The 24576-nt window shown below is 37.7% G+C and overlaps 2 protein-coding genes across 3 annotated transcripts; one reads left to right on the top strand and one right to left on the bottom strand.

Moving 5' to 3' along the window:
• Positions 1 to 174: 174 nt before the first annotated feature.
• On the bottom strand, positions 175 to 7613 carry prf1.9 (perforin 1.9). Of its 2 annotated transcripts, XM_048204159.1 has the most exons (5): positions 4649 to 7613; positions 3341 to 3899; positions 2576 to 2714; positions 2248 to 2462; positions 175 to 1496 (listed from the first exon to the last, which is right to left on the bottom strand). In XM_048204159.1, the coding sequence occupies exons 2-5, from the start codon at positions 3868 to 3870 to the stop codon at positions 617 to 619; spliced, it is 1764 nt and encodes a 587-aa protein (XP_048060116.1). In that variant the 5' UTR covers positions 3871 to 3899; positions 4649 to 7613; the 3' UTR covers positions 175 to 616. The 2 variants fall into 2 exon arrangements, with proteins under 2 accessions (XP_048060116.1, XP_048060125.1); XM_048204168.1 differs by lacking the exon at positions 4649 to 7613 and having other exon boundaries at positions 3341 to 4427.
• Positions 7614 to 8033: 420 nt separating this feature from the next.
• Positions 8034 to 23965, top strand: paqr4a (progestin and adipoQ receptor family member IVa). The gene is made up of 3 exons (XM_048204192.1): positions 8034 to 9682; positions 20690 to 20908; positions 22571 to 23965. Exons 1-3 carry the CDS (start codon positions 9508 to 9510, stop codon positions 23002 to 23004), a joined length of 828 nt encoding a protein of 275 aa, XP_048060149.1. The 5' UTR covers positions 8034 to 9507; the 3' UTR covers positions 23005 to 23965.
• Positions 23966 to 24576: the final 611 nt, after the last annotated feature.

Raw genomic sequence — 24576 nt, 5'->3', positions numbered from 1 at the left:
AAAACCACGCTCATCTGTCGTGGGTATGTGTTTCAGTTCAGAGGAATTGTGTGGTCTTTAATAACCACTGCAGCGCTGAATACGCTCTGTGGTGCAATGGGGGCTTAGACATGTCAGTGGAACATGTGAGCATTTATTCACACACTGACCTGTGCATTGTTAAAACATGGAGCATGTAGACACTAACCGTAATACAAAGTTAGTCAGATCAAAACTTTACTAATTGTTAAATGTTAGTCACATAGTTCCTCTTGTGGTAGCCTTTTAAAGAGACTTAACCTCCTACATGCTTTTCACAGTTCAGCAACATAAAGCCATGGCACGACATGAATCACTTAAGATGCTCTTTTCATAATTGCTTTATTAACTACACAAATTAGCATGCAAGCAATTGCAAAACATAATCAGAAAATATAGCGAAAAAGGTTACACTTTCATTGCGATAGTCCATTTTAAACATTCCACTAACTATAAGTAACTTTTTAACATGTCAACTACCAGTCACATATCATATCAAAGATCTGAATAACATCGAGAAAACAAAGAAAATGCCAATTCTAAAATACAAATGCTGAGAAGCGCTCTTTAATGCTAAGCATTATTTTCTAATTAGCTTTCACAAAGTCTGAGTTTTTCTTTTAGGATCACTGGTCTGACTGAACTGAAAGCGGCGCTCATCTAAAAGCACCCCCATTTTCATAAGCACATCTTTCGGGATGGGCAGGGCATGTCGTGACGCGTAGATCTTCTCCAGATGGGAAGACATTGGAGAGCCCACGTACTCTGTGCATGAGGAGCCAGCTAAACTAGGACCACAAGTTACAGATGTTTTGTAGTACAGCACACCATGGTTGAGTGAACAGAAGTTACTTTTTTTGCCAGTTTTCAGTTGTATGTTGCAGGCCCCAAGGAGGTCATCGTCCCACTTGTTGTCTCTATCCCACACCTCTAGTCTCAGACCCCCAAACTGAGAGAGAACGAAGCTGCCGAGATCAAACTTCCAGTTCCAGGTTGGTGAGTTTCGGTTCCAAATCACCGGTGTCTCCCCTAGAAAGACCTTGCGATTTCTCAGAACCTTGACATACCCATCAGTCTGTGTGAAGTAATCCCCCCATAGACCTGTCGCCTTTGTCACAATTACAGTAATTTGAGCAAGTCCGCGCTGGGTAGGGCAGCAGTTTGCTTTTACTCCAGGGCTGTTATGACAGCTGCACACACAGGGTTCCTTGGGGTTTCTTGCAATACCGACCTTGCAAGGTGAGGAGCAGTTCTTCAAAAGGGCCCTCTGCAGTATGTAGTCACGAATGGCTCGGCGTAATTGGCCATATTTTGGGTTCTTGACTGGCATCAACATATGGAGTGGTTTCAATGAAAAGGAAATCACATCTGGTTTTCCTGGCACAGAGGAGAGCCACTGTTTGTAAGCTCCAGGATCATTAGTGGCTGAGAAGAGAAGCGTAGTGTCTTGAGTGTGGCCACCAGTGATTTCAGTTAACCTTAAAAAAAAAAAATGATAAGAAAAAGTTTTAGTGTGAACCCTTCCTCCTATATTATATTATATTATATTATATTATATTATATTATATTATATTATATTATATTATGAGAGAACAAATAAAAATATACTGTTCAAAATTTTGAGGTCTGTAATATTTTTTAAATGTTTTAGAAAAAAAAGTCTGTTCTGCTCACCAAGGCTGCATTTATTTGATCAAAAATACAGTAAAAACAGTAATATTGTGAAATATTATTACAATTTGAAATAACTAATAATAATTTTCTGTTTTATTACATTTTAAAATGTAATCTATTCCTGTGATTAAAGCTGAATTTTCAACATCATTACTCCAGTCTTCAGTGTCACATGATCCTTCAGAAATCATTCTAATATGCTGAAACATTTATTATTGTGTTGCTTAATATTTTTGTGGGAACTGTGATATGTTTTTGAGTATTCTTTGATGAATAAAGTTAACAGAAAAATCTCCATCAATATGATTTTTTTGTAACATTATAAATGTCTTTAGTGTCACCTTTGATCAATTGAATGCAGCAAGTTGAAGTTTGAAAAAAAGATGTTTATTTGTGATGTAGTTACACGTTACTACTTGTACTTACTATAGTAATAACAGTAAATTATGCATAATTACAAGTAACTAACCCTAAACCATAACTATAGTAAATACATGTATATTACTCAGTACTTATTTGAGTCACAGTCATATTCTCATAAGCCAAAGCACAAACCTGTCACTAAAACTGTTAGCAAAACTGTGCTTGCTCAGTTTTTTGTCTTCGGCCTTTTTACAGTGACGGTATGCTGTATCTACACTAATTGCCTTTACACTTGCAGATGCCTCGACGTCCAGACATGTTTTGATCTCATCCGTACTGAGGTCCTGTAGAGTAGCCTCGCACTGTTTGACACTGGTCACAGACTGCACAGCTCCACCCAGTTTCACCTTTACAAACAACAATGACAAATATGAGATAGATAGAGAGCAATATTGCACAAGTGTAAAAATAAGAATATACTTTGCGGTATGTATAAGCGTTGATATTTCTTTGGATTTACATGGACAATGTAATGTGTGCCAAACTTTTCAACAAGTGACAAGTAGCTTTCTTTTGTTTGGTTGTCATATGTCTCTGGAAGGTCTGTGAAATCTTGGTTTAGTTCATGATGTATTGGAGAGTGGCTGGCAATCCTGTAGCTGAAGACAATAGTTTATAGTTGCTACACATTAAAATCCACATACAGTCAACAATAAACCATGATGTTCATCACAACAATTGACCTACATATATGTACAAAAATAAATAAATAAAAATAATTGTTGGTTTAACTTTAAAAAAAAATTAAGTTACCTGGTTGCCTTAAAATTTTGAGTTCATTGAAATTAAAAATTTGAGGTAATGCAATGAAGGTGATTGATTTAATAAACAGAAAGTCAATATTATATTATCTGAACCAAATAATCTAAGCTGAAAAAGTGTTGTGATAACACATATTTTTTTACAATATATATTATAAGTGGGTCCCCCTTTATATTAAGTATCTTTAAGTATTAAGATTTAAATTAATAATTTACAATGCACTTTTTGTGTAAATGCATGAGTTTACATGTTTTTACATACACCTTAACCCACCCTTAAACCATACCATACCACCTTAACCCGTATCCCACTTAACAGCAGCAAAAATGTTCTGCAATAATATACAGTATACACAATAAGCACATTGAACCTAACTTTTTTATTTATTCATTTTTTTACACTGTTTTTGAAGTACATAGTAGCTAAAGACACTTAATATAAAATGTGACCTATTAAGTCTTACCTGTAGTATCCGCAGGATACAGAGTGTTTGATGAAGCTGAACTTGTCCTTTTTGGTCTTCGTCATTGAATACGCAGCGAGTCTGGAGTTAGTTCCAGCGAACATCAGTGACATCTTACTCATCACTCTGCCTATTCCCAGGCCGACTTTCCAGTTGTTCTCTACGGAGGAGGTGCTGGAACTGACCAGGGACTCGCTGGACTCATAAACGGAGCTGGATAATGACATGCTGCACTTTTGGGTGGGCCTCCAGAAAACCACAGACATTGGGAGCTTCTGCTTTGTGTTGTTCATGAATGGATTTTTGCACAGATTACATGTGTTGTTTTTGAGCTCCCACTTACTCATGTCGATGACGAAAGTCCCCAGGCGTTGCATCTTAGTTATGTCAAAACCCTCCCCAGCCAAATTGGATCCTGGTGCAAAATCAGCATCTTGACACTCTGCTTCTTTACCTCGAAAGCACGATGGGCTGGTTGGAGGAGGAAGGTGCAGAAAAAGCCCAAGCCACAGGATAGCTATAGGAATCATTGTGAATTTGGGTGCGTGATATTATCCTGCTGTGAAATACGTAAATAAAAAATAAGGTTGAAAAAACGCACTTATTATTTGAGCAAAATATTAATATTGTTAATCTCAGCATTGTCATTTACAGTACATTACTATAAAATCAGGATATCTTCTGCATGGTTTTTAAAACCAAATTTAAGGGATTTTAAGTCCTATTTTATTTAAACAAATAACATTAATACCATAGAATGACTAAAAACAATGACTTAAGGCAATTTTACAGTTCCAATAATGCAGGTTTTGACATTTATGTAGAAATGTACTAACTATAAAATAAGTTTTCTGTTTATAACTCTATGTTTTAAACATTCAAGATTTTAGCATTTGATTTTTGATGGCTTACTCACTATGATATTGACGTTCACTATGAAACTGTTACATGCAGATTCAATAATGCTGTTAAGGTGATGATACACTGGGAAACTTTTTGAGCGGTGTTGCCGAGCGATGATGCTTGGGCACTTTTCCATTGATAATGGGCAACAAATTTCAATCTGGATACTTTTGGTCAAAATTTGTTGCCTATTCTCAAAGAGAAAGAATCGCTCGGCAACATTGCTCAAAAAGTTGCCCCGTGTATCATCACCTTTAGAGCTTCATCATCAAATTTTTTTTTTTTTTTTACAGGAGCAAAGGTCAGTATCAAAAAATCTTGAAGATATTTAAGTATTTATTTGTTTTCAGCAAATGCTCATTCACAGTGAAGTGAGCTCTTTTTCTCTTATCTGGAAGGTCTTACCTGGAGGAGCGTCTTGCATGCAGATTGAGAGGTGCCTATGCTGTGCTCATATTTATAGCAAACAAAAATATGTCCAATCGTGGGTCAGGTATAAGATTAATCACACCTAGATGGTCACTGACTCATCATGTGTGAAAAGGGTTTATATGTGTAAAAGTTCGGAAAAAGTGTTGCTTGACAAAAGGATGTGGTTTAATTTCAGTAAAACAATGGGTATAACACAATTATCTTCTTCAGTTGCCAGAAACAGACATTCACATGATCATATGCAACATTTAACAGTCAAAAAAGTATAAGCTGATGCAAATCAAACTCTAAACATTGATGTTTGACAAAGGGTCATGAAACCCCAAAACACTTTTTTTGAGATATAAACAGATATGTATAGGCTGCACATCACTGAAAACACTAAAGGTACTAAAGGTACACTAAAGGGCAACCACCCTTCCTGCTGGTTGAGGTCTGAAAACAATGCAAATAAATTGATGCATGGTATGCACGCATGATGCATGTTTTTAACCATTAATGTTGAAGTTTGAAAGAATATGAATGTATAAGGCAAATTCTATCTTACGGCATTTAAGGCAAACTTTTTTTTTTATTTACTTGTTTTATCCGAATGAACTTGTTCCTTTTAAATGTTAAGAATGCAAACCTTCCATGAAGACATGTTTGCAGATTTATTCAAATGAGGCCTTAAGCACAGGCCCAGATGCAGATAAAGACGTTTGTAAAATACATGCACTTGCATGTTAAATAAACAAGCTCGTCCTATGACTGTGGTCTGCTTGGTTTGGTCTGGGCATCATGACTCATAAAAAGGTGAGATTTTCACATGGTGGTTGGAAATTTTAGATTCTCATGTGGTGTATGTGTGACGCTTGTATGTGTTAAATATTATTTTTTACATCTCTAAAATGGCCAGAGAGAGAACTAAAATCGGTGAACACTGTGTAATAGTAAAAAATTAAAAGGCTTTGACCTGGATATTTAGTAGCCTATATTGTTGCAGGGCCTTTTTGCTAAAATAAATGAGCAATTAAACAAAAATTGACAAATTTAGTAACTGTTTACCCACATAACTTACGGCTTAAGTTTGTGAAGAGCTTTATATTATTGAATCTTTTACTGTAGGGGAGCACGGGGCACAAAGTAACAAGGGGTTAGTTGTAACACACATGGTTTAAAACTTTCCACATGCCAGCATGATGAAACTTAGTGTATATTTACTAGTTGCCATATCAACACTATATCGAGAAAAAATTGCGGCAAAATTGAAAAATCTTTGGAAGATATCACTGAACATTTATTTAACCATAGCAAAATTATGACTCAAGTTATTTTTTTGTTTTTGTCTGCTTGGTTTGGTCTGGGCATCATGACTCATAAAAAAGTGAGATTTTCACATGGTGGTTGGAAATTTTAGATTCTCATGTGGTGTATGTGTGACACTTGTATGTGTTAAATATTATTTTTTACATCTCTAAAATGGCCAGAGAGAGAACTAAAATCGGTGAACACTGTGTAATAGTAAAAAATTAAAAGGCTTTGACCTGGATATTTAGTAGCCTATATTGTTGCAGGGCCTTTTTGCTAAAATAAATGAGCAATTAAACAAAAATTGACAAATTTAGTAACTGTTTACCCACACAACTTACAGCTTAAGTTTGTGAAGAGCTTTATATTATTGAATCTTTTACTGTAGGGGAGCACGGGGCACAAAGTAACAAGGGGTTAGTTGTAACACACATGGTTTAAAACTTTCCACATGCCAGCATGATGAAACTTAGTGTATATTTACTAGTTGCCATATCAACACTATATCGAGAAAAAATTGCGGCAAAATTGAAAAATCTTTGGAAGATATCACTGAACATTTATTTAACCATAGCAAAATTATGACTCAAGTTATTTTTTTGTTTATTTAAAATTAGACAAATCTGATATTATTTTAATCATATATCTGTTATTTAACAGTTGAGATAGTCCTTTCCTGCAGAAACACTAGTCAGGTTTAAATCTGAGCAGGTGGGGCACATTGTAACACTATGCCTCCATTAGAACTCTGCTATTCTATTCTATACTTTTATGAATTCTATTGAGAAACCATGAGAAAAAGGTGAATAAAGACTGAGAGTCAATGTTAAGAAATTATTAATTATTATTATGTTTAGAACTATTCTGTATAGCTGTGTTTTGCAGTGTGTTTGTTGTCAAACGCAAAAATTAGTTTATTTTTAATTATTTAAAAAATCCCATTATTTTATATGAAAATGTAATAATTGTATTTTATTGACAAAATATTTTAGTTTCTTTGATTAGGTCAGATAACATTTTAAGCTGTTGTATGGTCATGTTACAATGTACCCCACCTATGGGGCATGTTGTCACATTTCACTTTCAGTCTTTCGGGGTAAATCAAGAAAAAAGTACACACTGTATTACTGAAACAAAACCACATAATTGTTCTGGACATGTGGGAAATGAATATGGGAAAAAATAAATACCCTGAACCCCAAGTTAATTTACACAAACTGAGAAAGTCAAAAAGTGTTACTTTGCGCCCCGCTCTCCCCTACTTTATCGACCGTGTTTTATTAATAATTGGTAATTTAATGTGTCCCAATTCATGATTCAGCTCTTTAAAGAAGAAAATAATATAATTTACAATTAACATTACTAAAATTCATTTAAATATCCTGTCTGAACATATAAATGCTAAACATATTTTCAGTACATAGTAACATTTGTTACGTTTTATTCAGCCATTTAGGCCGGCATGAAACACAAGGGACTTGATTTTGTCCATAGGGAATGGGATCATTGGATTTTTGGGGTTTGCTGTGATCACATGATGTGAGTGACACATTCTGACTAAAGACTAGAGGGCATGTGTATTTTTATTTTTTTTTAAAGATCATAGAAATAATTTATAATAAATACTGCAATATTCCTGTCCATTTTGATTTTATGGTGACTTTAAAGTAACTTTCCGCTATATTAGTCAAATCCTCGGTTACATTACACTCCAAATCGGCTCTTTGCGAATCGGACAAGAGCTCGGCCAAATGATTCATCATTCATTCAGTTCGAACGAATCGTTAAAACCCGGTTTTGTCCAATCGATTCATTATAAAGATCCGACTCGTTCAGAATCGGACACCGCTATTCTTGAGCCATCATTATAAAATACTAATGATGATTATAAAACAAGACGAGCGAAAACACACATTTTACACATCATCTAGCTATTTAATTCTAAGAAAATATATTTCGGTGGGAAAATGTCTAAAAGACCCAAACTGAACGCATCCTGTCCTCGCGCCACCCCCGGCTCTTCCCAGTTGGTCCAGACTGGATTAGAGCGCTGCAGCATCAGCGGATGATAAGGAATGAAGGCCGGGCCGCTGCGCCCCTCCACCAGCCGCATGTTCCCGCACACCGGTACCACACCGCCTATAAGAAAGGAGCCGGGGACTGTAGAGGATAGTAACCTATTTTTGGCATAGCCGCTTAACGGAAAGGCATTTCCTCACCAAAGCCCTCGTTTAAAACTCTGCTGGCTGAAATCACTGCAAGCTAGCAGCAACATCACTTGGCACCATCAGGGAGACGTGTTCCTGGGAGCCGAGCAGCACGTACATTCCTCCGTCTGTTGGATGACAAATGCCATGCCTACGGATGCATTTCAGTCGGAGTAGGGGGAATTGCAGGAATGCATGTGCCGCTGTTCGGGAAACCCGGCTGTGATGTTTAACCGCTGCTAAAGCAGTGACTGTGAAGCTCGCGCGTGTTTGCAGTCAGCACAATCAAGGTGACGGCAGCTAGCCTGTTAGCTCGTGCGCTATCCGGGCAGTGTGTGACAGGGAACAGAAAACGCACTGAGTGCGTTTGAAATCAGAATATCCGTACTGTTAACCTGAAAGAGGAATGATACATGTGCGCGCTTTTTCTTTGCACGGTGCACTCAGTGCTCATCGCTCATGAGGAGGAGATGCTTGATATCTGGGGGAGAAAGAACTTGACACATCTATGAGAATTTCATAATACTACATATCAAACTTGCGTGCTTTTTTCTTTTTCTTTTTTACATTAGCCGAATATCTTAATGTTAACCCCCTAAACGCCGTGCGATTCTGGCACTGTACTTTATAGTTTGTATTGTGACTACTTGGTGCCAAGCAATATTGTCGTATCATCACTATATTAAGCGCACGCCTGCCTCTGGCTTCTTTCAGGTCGAAATGTCCCCTAAATGAGTCTTTTGCATCAGTTTTTTTTTTGCATACACACGGGTCCCACAGAGCGCTGGATGCCAACGCACCGGACGGACGGACGGATGATGATGATGATGATTCACTCTACGGGAATATGAGGAAGTTGCCCTGAACCGAGCGTTCACGAAACCCCTGCGGTTCCCGATGGTGAAATTATCCAACGGCTGTTTGATGAGCAGCAGACGAAAGCCACCTCTCGCCGGGTCGCCTCTTAAGTCGAGCTGACAGAAGCTGGTGGGGTTTGTTCGAAAGACTTGAGCAGGGTGTGACCGCACTTGGTTTCAATGTTACATGCTGCACTGTATGGATCAGCGAAGCTCACTATGAACGCAGCCTGGAATTTCTACGTCAACCCGTGTGGATGACGCCGCCAGCGTTTGAAAATAAATCGCAAAAGTTGATTTTTAAAATTCCTTCGGCTAAAGAGCAGGTCTGTTAGCCATGTAGCTGGCTGCACATGACCGGACTGGACTTCTCCGACTAATGTCTAGGGTGTCAAATCTTTTTTTAGTCTGTGTTGTGCCGCGTGTATATGTGTAGATGTATAGCGTAGTTATTTTAGCGTCGTCGTCGTGACTGTTTATGGTTGCTATGGCATTTTTAAACGGTCCCAGACTGTTGGACTGGGCAAACTCTCCTCCACATTTACAGTTCAACAAATATGTCCTGACTGGTTATAGACCCATTTCCTCCGTCCAGGAGTGTATCAAGAGTCTCTTCTATCTGCACAATGAGCTGGGAAACATCTACACACATGGTGAGTGAGATATTGCCCCTAAAGAGGAAGCTGACAGTGCCCTCTCTCTTTATGTGCTTATTACATGTCATCTGCTTGACTTTATTACTTTTTTAAATGCATAACTTCAGGCATGTCAGAATGAGCTTTATCCATCCTGGCTGCTTAGGTCTGCATTTGCATTTGTATTACCCATTCATAGCTATAGTCTAAACCATATTTAAATGGTCAGTGTTGCTATACCAACAGAAACAGGAAATGGTCTATATTTCCTGAGTGTTTGTAAACTGCAACTTACTACATGTTATTGGAGTAGTTCCCTGAAAATGAAAATGTTCATTATTTATTTACGTATTATTTATTTATTTATGTTGGTCTAAACCTGTATGAATCTGTTGAACACACACACAAAGGAGAAATTTGTAAGCATGTCTTGATCAGTCTTTTTTATGGAGTGGCATCTTCAGTCCTCATTCATTGTCAAGCGTGAAAAAGTGAGCAAAATCAATGTAAAAGTAGTCCACATGACTTGTGTGCTAAATATATATTTGAAGTCTTAAAGGATTAGTTCACTTTCAAATAAAATTTTCCTGATAAATTTACTCACCCCCATGTCATCCAAGATATTCATGTCCTTCTTTCTTCAGTCGAAAAGAAATTAAGGTTTTTGATGAAAACATTCCAGGATTTTTCTCCTTATAGTGGACTTCAATGGCCTCCAGACGGTTGAAGGTCAAAATTACAGTTTCAGTGCAGCTTCAAAGGGCTTTAAACGATACCAGACGAGGAATAAGAGTCTTATCTGGCGAAATGATCGGTCATTTTCAAAAAAAAAAAGTATTACGCCAAAACCATTTTCGTATTCTTCAAAAAGCTTACACTGTATGTCCTACACCTTCCCTATTCTACTTACGGAAAAAATGGAACTGGCGCTGCGTTCTTTCCGTATGTAGAATAGGGAAGGCGTAGGACATACAGCGTAAGCTTTTTGAAGAATGCGAAAGTGCGGTTTTGGCGGAAGCACTTGCAAGGCGATCATTTGTGTTTATAAAGCAAAATTTTTTTAAGAAAATGACCGATCATTTCACTAGATAAGACCCTTATTCCTCGTCTGGTATCGTTTAAAGCCCTTTGAAGCTGCACTGAAACTGTAATTTTGACCTTCAACCATCTGGAGGCCATTGAAGTCCACTATAAGGAGAAAAATCCTGGAATGTTTTCATCAAAAACCTAAATGTCTTTTCGACTGAAGACAGAAAGACATGAACATCTTGGATGACATGGGGGTTAGTAAATTATTAGGAAAATTTTATTTGAAAGTGGACTAATCCTTTAAGGCCAATTCACACTGCACAGACAGACCGACAGTCACCATATTATAGTTCATCACTTCTCAGACATTCCACGACCCGAATGATTCTACACGTTCAGTCAGTGAAAACAAACATAGACCAAGGCTGTGTCCAAAATCATCCCTTATACCCTCATTCACTATTCCCTTCATTAGTCCACTAATATAGTTCACTTGAGGGAGTGAATGAAAACAAGTTAGTGAATTCAGACAATGAGTGTGCTGAAAGGGCTGCCACTTTTGCATAGTATGTTATTTAGTTATTTGAAACTTAGCAAACTGGCAGCTCCAGTAGTAAGATGAAAATTCATGTCATGGGAACTATGTATAAACCTTTATTAAACAATTTAATAATCAATTAAAAAGGAATTTATACCTGTATGATATTACACTGAAGCCACATTGCACCTGCTTTTTGGAAAATGGATGGATGGATGATTCAGCTGAGGGCGGCATCTTCTGACGAGATGTGGAATTTCTTTCGGCATGCTACTCTCACAGTGTATTATGGGTATTCTCTAGCCGTTGAGCATACATCGATTGTACACTCGTTATTGGGGTGCATTGTGGGATTGAATGAGGGCACTCAAAAACATCCACTATGGTTTCGGACATCACTATAAATGGCTGTCCCCTCAAATAGTTCCCTAATTAAGGATATAGGAGATGATTTCGGAAAAAGTGTAGCCAAAACATTTCGATCGCCCCCTGGAGGCTGGCTGCAGTGTAGGCCATAACCCCCCTTCATGTAATTGAATGGGATGTGAGACAAACTAAAAAATGTTTTTTCCAAAGATGGTTTCTGCCATTTTAGGTAGCTCTTATAATGCAGACGTATAAGAACTACCTAGAAGACGTGTTTTTCCAATATGTTTGGCTTTAGTTATTTGATGCCATAAAAACGGGGTGTAACATCATGATTGACAGCTGTGTTTGTGATTGCGTACGCGAGAGTGGGAGTATGAGCAGGACCTTAATACCATGGCTCTGCCTTAGGATCACTACTGCACAGACTCGGGCAATGAACGTTTCTGGGATATTTTGGCTTAATTTTTCTAAAGTGGAAGGAAATGAAGGTTTGTTTGCCACAGGGACCCCTCAAGTGCGGGACCGCACTGGTTGCACTGTTCCACCACAGGAACTTTCCCAAGGAACTAGGAACTTTGGGGTGGTACTCAATGTGTTTTGACTGCAGGAACCAGGGTCTAAATGAAGTTTCAGGTAAAAAATCCCCCCTCTGAAAGTTCCTGCTCGCGAGGTAGTACTTTTTCAAAGTTCCAGAACTTTCAGAGGTGGGACTTGGGCGCTGAACATACTGATTGGCTGAGTTCACTCAGCATTTTGATTGGTTGACTCCACACAGCATTTTATTTAAAGGGATAGTTCACCCAAAAATGAAAATTTGATGTTTATCTGCTTACCCCCAGCGCATCGAAGATGTAGGTGACTTTGTTTCTTCAGTAGAACACAAATGATGATTTTTAACTCCAACCGTTGCCGTCTGTCAGTCAAATAATGGGAGTGGATGGGAACTTCTACTATAAGAGTAAATAAAACTAAACATAAACATAAACATACTAAACATAAACATTCGCTTAGTGATGTCTGATCGCGCTCTGACAGCGGCAGTGATGTCTCGCGCATATACTTCAATGAGAGCGAGACATCACTGCCGCTGTCAGAGCGCGATCAGACCTTACTAACGAGTGCTGCACACGGTTGGACATAGTGGTGTATTAGAGTTAAAAAATTATATAAATACTGTTCGGTTTATCGCACAAACCGATCGTTTTGTGTCTTAGGACATCAGTGTGTCGTCACGAGCTGCAGGGTTTAATTTGGATTTGTCTATGCAAGTTTTATTTACTCTTATAGTAGAAGTTCCCATCCACTAGCATTATTTGACTGACAGACGGCAACGGTTGGAGTTAAAAATCATCATTTGTGTTCTACTGAAGAAACAAAGTCACCTACATCTTGGATGCCCTGGGGGTAAGCAGATAAACATCAAATTTTCATTTTTGGGTGAACTATCCCTTTAAACCATCGTTTTTCTAAAGTCTGCTGCGGTGCGTGCAGTAAGGGTTGTTTTCTATTCAAATCAACAATGGAGTTTATAAATACGACCGATGGACTAATGGTGAGGTTCAGGCTTTATTAAGCTTATATGCGGAGGACGAAATCCAGCGGGAACTGGAAAGTCACGCACAGTCCTACGTCACTGGACTATCTTCACAGTACTTTAGACCGCTATGGAAACGCAGCTAGCAGGTCTTGGGAAAAAAACAGTTCCTAAGAAAATTGTTCTGGGTAATTTCGGTGGAAACGCGGCTTTAGTTGTGTTTGATCGGTTGGAGATGAACTTTGCAGGAAGGTAGATCTCCAGGAACAGGATTGGGCAATGCCATCAGATGCCAACAGGGGTACCAAACTGATTTTACAGTCACAGCAGCAGCATCACCGTATATCACGCCGTATATCAAATCTAATAATGTACATTTATACTTAGGACTTAGTATGCGAATTAGCTTGATCCAGCCTGAAAAATACAAATTTTTTTTGTCATTATTCGAGAGTTTAGAAACACAATTTATGAGACAGTTGTTGTCAGATTTCATTGGTGTATTCAAATATGAAAGCTTGGCAAACAGCTTTGGAGAATTTGATGTTTCCCCATTCAAAGAGATAGGAGCTGCACTTGCATGCCTGAGAGGCATTTCAAAGATGGTCGCCGAGTGAAATTACTTGTCTTAAAAGGACTTTGATAAAGGTTCATTGTATAACAGTGGTAAATGGGACCATTTATTTGTTGACAATCTTCACCTTCAGTGACTGGATCATTGAACAAATCATTTAGATTTATTTTGTGAATTGCATTAACTGATTCACTGAAAAGATCAGACTCAAATGAATTATTCGCTCTGTTACTTGAAAGACTTGAAATATGAGTCTTGTGGATTACTTTTTTAATGCTTTGTCATTTTGTATCCTTTTTGAACCTTGACATTTTCAAACACCATTGAATGGAAAAGAGAGACCAGTACATTCTTTAAAATATCTCATTTCCAAGCCATACAGGGTTGGAACAACATGAGTGTGAATAAATGACACAATTTTCAATTTTGGGTGATATCCCTTCAAATGTTTGTTCAGCTACACCATAAAATGCAAAGATTGGCATCTCTCTATCCCACTCTGTTGCTGTGTACATCACTATATATGCTGCAGTTTGCTATAGGGATGTCCCGAGCCGATCTCAAGGATTGGTATCAGGACCAGTTTAAGCTTTTTGAACTAATCGGTATTAGCTGTCCTAAGCCCGATCCTTTATTAAGCCCGATCCTTTACAAAAGCTGTCGTGCAGGTGTCGTGCAGTAGACTAGGTTACGGACAATTCTTCTTCAAGTGGGTTTGCCAACCGCCATTAAAAGGAAAAGAAGAAGCTCAAATGTGCATGCGTGTGAGAACCAATGAGGTCTGTTCTAGCATGTCACACACGGACGTTCTAGCTTCTGTGTTTAGCATATTTGATGCACACTAACGAATCACTTGAAAGTAAATTATTTACTGTTTACTTTTATCTGCCCTAAGACTGAGAAGTTGCTATGGGTTGCGTCTTGCTTCGGACTGGCATTCTGGCACTGTGAGCTTAATGCTTTCTAACCTGATCTCCATTTTTTTTTTCTTTTTTGTTGCAATTAAGGCCCCGATATACTTCAAGCGAAATCGAAGAACAAACTGATGTGACATCATTTCGAACAAAATCAGAGCAAAACGAAGTTTGTTTGGAGTTCGTTTTGGGAGTTCGAAACAGCTTGTCAAAGCGAACTTTCTGGAAAAGTTTGCTCCGGCTGGTAAACCCCTTCGTACAACAATTGGTCCATGGTGATAATGTAATAGGTAGGTGTGCTCTGAGGCTCCGCCTTCTTTCACGTGGAAAACTTCTCCGGTTCATTTCTTCTGTTCAGTCCGTCGAGGTCAGACGTCCGCGAGTGAAAACATAAACACACTCAAGAGCCGCTTTATAGTAGAACATGAAGTTGTACTTCTGAATAAATCAGACACTGACACTGTTTTTCATGTTTGATAATGTAAAGCTGCTTACTTTTAAGCAGTCTATTGTATAAAGTGCTAAATAAATAAACATGACATGACTTTACTAGAGTGCCGAATTGCAGAGCTCATGTAAACATATCTACGTTGCTATGATTTTCTTATGCTTTATTAAAAAAATACTTTGTGATTTCTCGTTTTTTTGTGCGTTTATTTTGTTATTGAGAGGACAGTGCACAGCATGTATTTTCATATGTTACACATTCGCTAATAGTATACCGCTCACGTATTTCATGAATATATCGGGGCCTTTATTTTTTTCAGAATCAGAAAGAGCTTTATTGCCAAGTATGCTTACACATACAAGAAATTTGTCTTGGTGACAGAAACTTCCAGTGCAATGATAGAATGACAGTGACAAGACAGATAATAAAAATGATATAAGTGAATAAAAATAAATATATAAAAAATACTAAATAGACAATGGACAATACATGTATGTACTACAGGTATGTTATATACAATGCAAGGGAATGTGAATAAGAGGTATGGTATGCTAAATAAATACTGAGTATAAATAGTGTTCTCTATTGCACTTTTATTGCCCAGTGGGGGCATTTAATTGTTCACAAGCTAGATGGCTTAAGGAAAGAAACTTTTCTTGTGCCTGGCTGTTCTGGTGCTCAGTTTTGGCTTGATTTCATAATGTAAAACAGTTGAAAACTACGCAGTCGCTGCCTGTTTAGAGTTTTTAGATATATCAAAGATGAAAATGGCTAAAAGAAAACATAAAGACTATGGGAACTGTTCTTTGTGGTCTATCTGTATAAATATGCATTTGTGGAGTGATCTGAATCTGTGGTTTGTCTCATTTGCAACTGAGTTGCTTATCTAATGTGAAGACAAATTACAAAGCACTCACCAAAACCATGATCAGAAGTCTTACAAAGTAGTGTTCAATTTATAAATTAATTTGTTTTTGTGTATATATATATATATATATATATATATATATATATATAATAATTAAAATGTTATTGGAATACTCAATGGATGCCCAGGCACTTGAGAAACTCTCTGCTCGGCCTTCTATACGTTGGATTGATTTTAATAACTTTAATGTACTTGAAGTGTGCACGAAGCACTAGGAAAATACAAGTATCGGATCAGGACTAGGTATCAGCAGATTCTCAATATTCAGTGACACGGTTTAGCTTGGGGGCACAAAAAACTTGATCAGGACATCCCTAGTTTGCTATACATAATTGTTTGTCAATAGCAAAAGGAGTTATTATCTTTAGTAATTTTTGTTCTGTATTTTTGTATAGCAGCTGCAGTGAGCAGTATCTGGATAAGCATTCTAGTGCATTGGTTGCTGAGAGGAAATATAAAAAAATGTAATTGGGCATAAAGGTCAGCTCCAAAGGAATTTCCGCTTGTAAACTCGTAGGCTTAATTTCAGTCCTGGGTGGAACTATCAAGCTGGGTCATGTGTTGCCTGCAGGTGTGCTGTCATGTTCCCTTCCAAGAAACTCCCATGTTGTCTGATAAAATTTTGTTGTTGCTATACAGAGCTATACAAAGTTTCAAACATCATTCAGAATAGTGCAAGCTTGAGCAGGATGAAAGAAATAGTGAAAGCATAGAAGAAGATTTTTTTATTATTATTTTTATATATATAATAAAATTATATCGTTTTATGATGAAGAGTGACATTCACAATAATGTACATTAACTGAAAACCTGTGAAAAACACTTCATCTGTGCACACTCTCAAAGTTGATGTGTGTTCTCAAGCCAGCGCTGTTTCAGAGTATATTTTAGAGCATTCTGGCCTACTGTAGTCAAGTAAGCAGAAATTAGAGGTTTAAATTGAGTGACACAGCTTAACTTGACCCAAGAGATGACTTTGCTGTAGGGAGTTGCACCTGGTTGTCCTTTTTTAAGCTGAAATATTTGTAGGAGCATTTGTTCTGTCTCTACTGTATAAATACCTCCAGTTAGAGTTTGTAAAGAAGCAATGACAATAATGAAGACCGAGGAATGAAGATTCCTAGTGGATATGTTTGTTTTGTTTTTGTTTTTTTTACATGGGCTGATTTCCATTCTTGCATTTGAACGCGAGATGCATGCTTCTTCACAGTGTTTGCTTTATGTTCAAGGATTTGTGTTTTACTTTGCATGATTCATATGCACTATTTCATTCCATGTTTGCATGCCATGTCTTCACAGCAATATTTGATATTCTTCTAGGTTTCTACCTGTTACATCTGCTGTTTGAAACTGCTGTTTAAAGAAAGATTCAGATCTCAGCCTGATACTTGATTATGACTAATAATCTTTTCTGATCTGTTCCTGGTCTTACCACATTTGCTGAAGTGTTTTTTTAGGTCTGTGGGTTTCTCTAACCCATATGTTGTCTGTCAAGCCACTGGTGGAGGTCTATGATCTGATAGCAGGCTTCTGCTTAAATTGACTGACACTTGCACATTCACCGCAAAACTAATGGCATAGTTCTTTCTTTCTTTCTTTCTTTCTTTCTTTCTTTCTTTCTTTCTTTCTGTGTCTCAAAAGAAGTTATTTTTAAAAATGACTCCATGTGGTTTTTTTTAAATTGTGCATAAATTATTATATGGAAGAAAGAAAAATTTGAAAAACATTTGAACATACTGTATGTCTGTGTAATAAGAACTACCTAAAATGACGGTTCAAAAAATGTTAAGTATAATTGGATTTTTTTTAGTTTGGCTTGCATCCCATTCAATTACATGGAGAAACTCGTAAAACTTTCATTCATCTTTGAAACATAAATGAAGATAATTTTAATGAAATCTGAGAGATGTCTGTACCTCCACAGTCCACACCGCTACCACTTTGTAGTAGGGCTGCACGCAAATAACATGCAATAAGCAGATGTTTATCTGCTTACCCCCAGGGCATCCAAGATGTAGGTGACTTTGTTTCTTCAGTAGAACACAAATGATGATTTTTAACTCCAACCGTTGCCGTCTGTCAGTCAAATAATGCTAGTGGATGGGAACTTCTACTATAAGAGTAAATAAAACTTGCATAGACAAATCCAAATTAAACCCTGTGGATCGTGACGACACATTGATGTCCTAAGACACGAAACGATCGGTTTGTGCGATAAACCGAACAGTATTTATATCATTTTTTAACTCTAATACACCACTATGTCCAACCGTGTGCAGCACTCGTTAGTAAGGTCTGATCGCGCTCTGACAGCGGCAGTGATGTCTCGCTCTCATTGAAGTATATGCGCGAGACATCACTGCCGCTGTCAGAGCGCGATCAGACATCACTAAGTGAATGCTGAATGCGGTTGGACATAGTGGTGTATTAGAGTTAAAAAATGATATAAATACTGTTCGGTTTATCACACAAACCGATCGTTTCGTATGTGTCAATGTGTCGTCACGATCCGCAGGGTTTAATTTGGATTTGTCTATGCAAGTTTTATTTACTCTTATAGTAGAAGTTCCCATCCACTAGCATTATTTGACTGACAGATGGCAACGGTTGGAGTTAAAAATCATCATTTGTGTTCTACTGAAGAAACAAAGTCACCTACATCTTGGATGCGCTGGGGGTAAGCAGATAAACATCAAATTTTCATTTTTGGGTGAACTATCCCTTTAATCCAAATTTGCTGAAAAGACACAATTGCTTTATACAGATTTAATTTAGGCTTTTATTCACATATAAATGTTCACCACCACACATCAGTTATAGTAAACAGAAGCTCAGGCATGCTTGCTTGATGTGCGAAAACCAATGAGTTTTTTCTTTTGTGTTACGCAGCATGTTTGAGTTTCTGCAAGAACCAATGAGGTTTGTTCTCGCGTGTCAAGCATGTAAGGTTGAGCTTGTTTATTTTTGCAGATCAATGTTTATATGTGATTAAAAGTCTAAATTCAATATGTTCATCATATAAAGCGATTGAGTCTCTTCAGATTATTTGGACTAAACCGCTCAGTTCATATGGGTTTGTTTTATGATCTCATTATGAACTTTTTGAAGCGTCAAAGTGGTAGTGGTGTGGAATGTCAATGGAGGGACAGAAATTTCTCAGATTTCATTAAAAATATCTTCATTTGTGTTTTGAAATTGAAAAAGTCTTATGGATTTGCACCGACATGAGGGTGATTTATTGATGACAATTTTTTTCATTTTTGAATGAACTAACACTTTAAGCACTGAAAGTGTACCTTTTGACACTTTCAATAAAGTGTGCATCAACTATTTAAAGGTGCTAAAGAGGATCTGAGAAACCAAAGACTGTTACTGAGTTTTTGAAATAAGCACATGCGTAAGAACAACCCCCCTCCTTCACAGCTCATTTCGAGGGAACGCCTCCCAAAACTCGTGCACGAGTATTGGAACACGAGTGTTTACCACCGGCATTCTGTGTCGCGTTAGTGGATTCATTATGTCGGACTCACCGCAGGTAACTCATAATCTGCAGTTGTTACTCCTGTCTCCTGACAAAAACATTGCATGCGGCGCCTGTGGAGTGTGGAAAGTTACTGGAGCGCACAGCCGCGCACGTCTCTCACAGGGAACGTCATGGCAGTGATTGACAAGCCAGAGGGCCAGTCGTTTACTGGCTGTTGTTTTTAAGGCCCTACCTCGTGCACAGATGATGTATATTAATATTATTACTTTCAGTGCACCTAATAAATAGTCTTTTATCAGTTAGTAAAGACAGTTTCAAGTAATATTGCAAAAATGTATAAAACAAAACATCCTCTTTAGCACCTTTAACTACTATAACAATCATGCTTTGTTAAAAGATAATTATGAAATAAAAAGTTATTTTAAAAAGTAAATTATGAATTTTTATAAGCATGACTTGTCATAATAATGACTTTTCATCTCATAAATACTACTATTATAAATAATACTTTTTGTCATAATTTTGGGTTATGTCATAATGATTTACCATTATTTATTTTTTTTTTTTGTTTTTTTTGTTTGTTTTTTTGCATTTGCAGTATGTACAAAGCATAAGTGTCACTCAAATCCATGTACTTTTCTAGGGTAAAGTGCATGTTCTCTAACAATAGTGTCTTTGTCAAAGCGAGAGTTAAGCCAACAGAGATAACTCACTCAAAATAGATGTGCTAGAAGGCATTGGTGCTTTTACCTGACCAGGGTAAATCATTTGACACTGGGGGAATGACAGGGCTTAGAGAGAAAGAGAGATTCACAAATAACCAGAAGATTGTTCAACAGTCTTTTCATATACTTTGAGTCACTGTTATAAATCCACTGACTTCTAAAGACTTTTAAAGATCTTTGTTTTAGTGTGTAGTTTGCATTTTGGCAGCTGCTGCTAAAATTAGCTCAGCAAAGCCGCTGAGACCCTCATTGTACTGGGCCGTACCATGGGCCTCAATAAATCCATGTGTTGTTTAGGCTGCAGCGATTCAACTCAAGGGACGCGATAAAACACTGCAGGGCCTTGTCTGAGCATAATGCCCTGTAACAGTCTTCTCGCTCTCTTCATGGGCCTTGCGTGTTTCAACAGCACTTTACACGTCTTCAGTACACAATGACTCTCCTGAGCCTCGTTGTCTCGTTGTTTCTTTTTCTTCACTCAGGAATCCCTCTGCTCTGCTTCCTGGTGCTGCTTCCGCTCAACATCCCCTGGTCACAGATCAGCGTGACGTGGCTCGGTGTGGTGCACTTCCTGGCCTGCTTGTCGCCACAGCTGGGATCAGTGGTCTACCACCTCTTCATGAACCATGAGGGCGGCGAGCCCGTCTATAAAACCCTGCTCACGCTAGATATGTGCGGAATCTGCATGATCAACACGCTAGGTCAGCATCTCAAACTGCTGTCAGATCAATCCGTGCTCTCCATCACATTATCTCTCTGTACATCTTTTCAATTCTGTTCTCTGTTTTCCTCTGCTGATTCAAGATTTTTTTACCCTGACACCTCACATTTGATATTTTGTACAGGTTGTTCATACCTGATAAGGTTACCTGATTAAATGATCTGTCATCAGGTCATTTTTAGCGGTGATTGCCAAAACTGTCTGTATTGCGATAGAGACCTGTGTGTCACAGCAGCCTAGTGGATAAGTAAAATGCACGTTTCCCCCTTATATTTACGTATTCAGGCTGTTATAACATTGAAAACAGTGTTGCTCAAGATGCTGGAACAGGAAAAAAAAAATCAAAGAGAAAACAAAAGGAATGCATCAAAGTGCCTTACAACAAGACATGTAAAGCAGCAGTGATAAGGCACTTTCACAGCACTTCTACTGTCTTTTGCTCAGTTTTTTTTGTTAAAGATCTCATTCATTTTAAAGTGCTTTTTCTTAGTTGTTACAGTTATCAAACATTTAGTTGAGAAACAAAGGAACATTTTGTAGAAAGTTGAAAAAGGATATTTTGATGAATTTGATTGACTGGAAGAGTGAGTTATGATGAGGCAGAAGTGGTTCACTTCTGAATTAAAATTTCCTGATAATTTACTCACCCCCATGTCATCTAAGGTGTTCATGTTTTTCTTTCTTCAGTTGAAAAGAAATGAAGGTTTTTGAGGAAAACATTCCAGGATTATTCTCTATTTAGTTGACTTCAGTGGGTGAAAGTCCCAATTACAGTGCAGCTTCAAAGGGCTCTACCCGATCCCAGACAAGGAAAAAGGGTCTTATCTAGCGAAAATATTTTCTAAAAAAAATAAAAATGTATATACTTATTTTTAACCACAAATGCTTGTCTTGCACTGCTCTGCGATGCGCCACGCATTACGTTGGAAAGTCGTACCGTAAGGCGGAAGTACCGCGGTAGGGTGAAAAAACTTCATCTAATTTTCTCCTCCAACTTCAAAATCATATGTAAAGACATGAACATCTTGGATGACATGGGGGTGAGTAAATTATTAGAAAATGTTAATTCAGAAGTGAACTAATCCTTTAATAATCAAGTTTTTATATATTCCCATTTCCCAGTACAAAGATTAAATGATATCCTTTAAAATTCATATTTAAAAAAACATATTTATGAGAATAATGTAAAAATGACATAGTAAAAACCTGTTATTTGATTAACAATCAGTTAAAATTAATTATATATATATATATATATATATATAATGTGTGTGTATATATATATATATATATATATATATATATATATATATATATATATATATATATATATATATATTTTATATTATTATATAATTAAAAATGACAGTGCATGTATGTTTGCAGTAACATTATTCATTTTTTTTTGTAGAAATATACAGTTATGATCTGTAATATATACAGGTTCCCCAGTGCGATCCTGAAACATTGCTATCATATTTATTTCAGTAAATTCCCTTTTTTTTTTTTTAAAGTGTACAGTGGGCAGCAGTTGTGTTAAATACACTTAAAATTCACCCATGCTTGAATGATGTGAGCTATACAGTTGTATGTTAGGTAACAAGAGCTTGTCATCTTAGTAACACTGTGTTTTTGTTCACAGGAGCTCTACCCATCGTGTACAGCACACTTCTCTGCTACCCCTTCACTCGCACAGTGGCTCTGCTGATGTACATCCTGCTATCCAGTTACGCCATCTACTGTGCCATCACAGCACGCAGCAGAGTGCGGCGTCTGCGTTCCTTCGCCTGGCAGTTACTTTACCGCTTCTCATTTTTCCTTCTGCGCTGGGTAGGTGTGGGCGGAGGGAGTCCCACCTCACTGCGTCACTTTCTCACCATGGATGCACTAGCAGTGTTGGGCGGGGTCATCAATATCACACGAATCCCCGAGCGGTTCCGCCCGGGCCTCTTTGACTACTGGTGCAACAGCCATCAGATCATGCATGTGCTGGTGGTGGTCTCCATACTGTATCTACACTGGGGGGTGCTGGATGACTTACTGTGGATCAATACCTATCACTGTCCCTCAGACTGACAGTGGCCCCTGCTAGTCTGGAATCGTGGGTAATAGGGCGTAAGGACCTCTTTTAGTAATGAGATGATTGGGAATGCGACGTAATTGGGCAAAGAACGGTATGGGGTGGGGGGAGACTGTTGTGCTTTGTATATAAATGTGTGCACGAAAGTCCATAAGAAGAAGTGTTTTACATGTTTTTTAGGAGACACCAGTGCCAGCTTCGACACACATGCTTGTTTGTGTTGTCAGTAGCCAGAATGTACATATCCGTGTTTGCATAAACATTGTCTGTGCATGGCACTGTTTAGACTTACTAGCTCAAAGGCAAATTTTTATTTATTTATTTATTTTTTTTGGTTCGAGACCTACACATTCTATAGGCGTATACACTATACACACACACATACAGGATCTGACATTATTCAATGTCATATATTCACCAGCGTTTAAAGCATTTCTTAAATAACCCTCTAAATTTAGTTTTAGCTGAACAATAAAAGAACATATCGAGCCCTCAAATGATTGGCTCTCAAAAAGCGAGATTTAACATATCACAATCTAAAACTCGTTGCTCAAATAGCATGGCTTTTGTGAAGTTTGTCTCTATTCTCAGTTTTGCTGGTGACACAAACAAAGATCGCTGGTGCAGAAATATATCCACCTCCAACTTTCAACTTGCTACTCTATTGCAGACTATGCAGCATATCAGATGTTATATCAATGCTAACACTACACACACAAAATGTACTGTAAGCCCAGTCTCACAGCAACATTTACTGGAAATACTTGAGTTGTTTTTTTTATTTGTTTTATCATGCTTGTTGTGTTTTTTTTCGTACCATTTCTATGTTCAGGTCCATATTTTTCACATTCATACAAATTAGCTGTAAGCGAAGGGTGAAGCGGTCATTCCTTGGGTTGTAGCCTTGCCATTTTTTATTTTCATTAGGTGATTAAAGTTGCTGAGTGCTCATTTTAATTTTTTGAGTGCCCTCTGTGACTTTAATCATGTTTGTTAGCATCTAAGGGGCACTTATTCAATGCGGTTTTTTGTTTTTTTTGCAGGAGCACGACTTTAATAACACCCTGGGAAACATTTCACGTTACCCGCAGAAGATATTTTCTCTGCTGTGCCGCCGAACGGTCGATTCAACCTTGTACACATGTGGTTTTAATATCCTAGTCTGTAGTTTGGAAGATTGGATTTTGTAGTGCTCTAAATTAGAATTAATTTCTTTCTGAACTTTAACCTCAATTATCTATGTAACCTTGGATTCAAGACCAGGCAAATTATTTTTTTAATGGCATGCTGTTTGCACAAAGGCTTTAATTCTCTGCTGGCCATCCTCGACCAATGCACACTGATGTTCCCGCTCATCAGATGTGGCAGAGGAATATTAGACTTCAGAATGGAGTAAAATTACTCATGCCGATACACTATGAATTCGCCAATAAAGACTAGGAGAATATTGGTATTGCTCACTTGTGCCAAATTAATGATATATGTAAGGTTTATCTAAAGCCCGGAACACACCAAGTCTACAGTCGGTCGTCGGGCAGTTTTGTACGTCAACCGGCTAAGTTTTCTCA

Source organism: Megalobrama amblycephala, linkage group LG1 (genome assembly GCF_018812025.1).
Source record: "Megalobrama amblycephala isolate DHTTF-2021 linkage group LG1, ASM1881202v1, whole genome shotgun sequence".
Lineage (NCBI taxonomy): Eukaryota > Metazoa > Chordata > Actinopteri > Cypriniformes > Xenocyprididae > Megalobrama > Megalobrama amblycephala.
The sequence above is the reverse complement of the archived record's forward strand: the minus strand, read 5'-3'. Positions and strand labels throughout refer to the sequence as shown.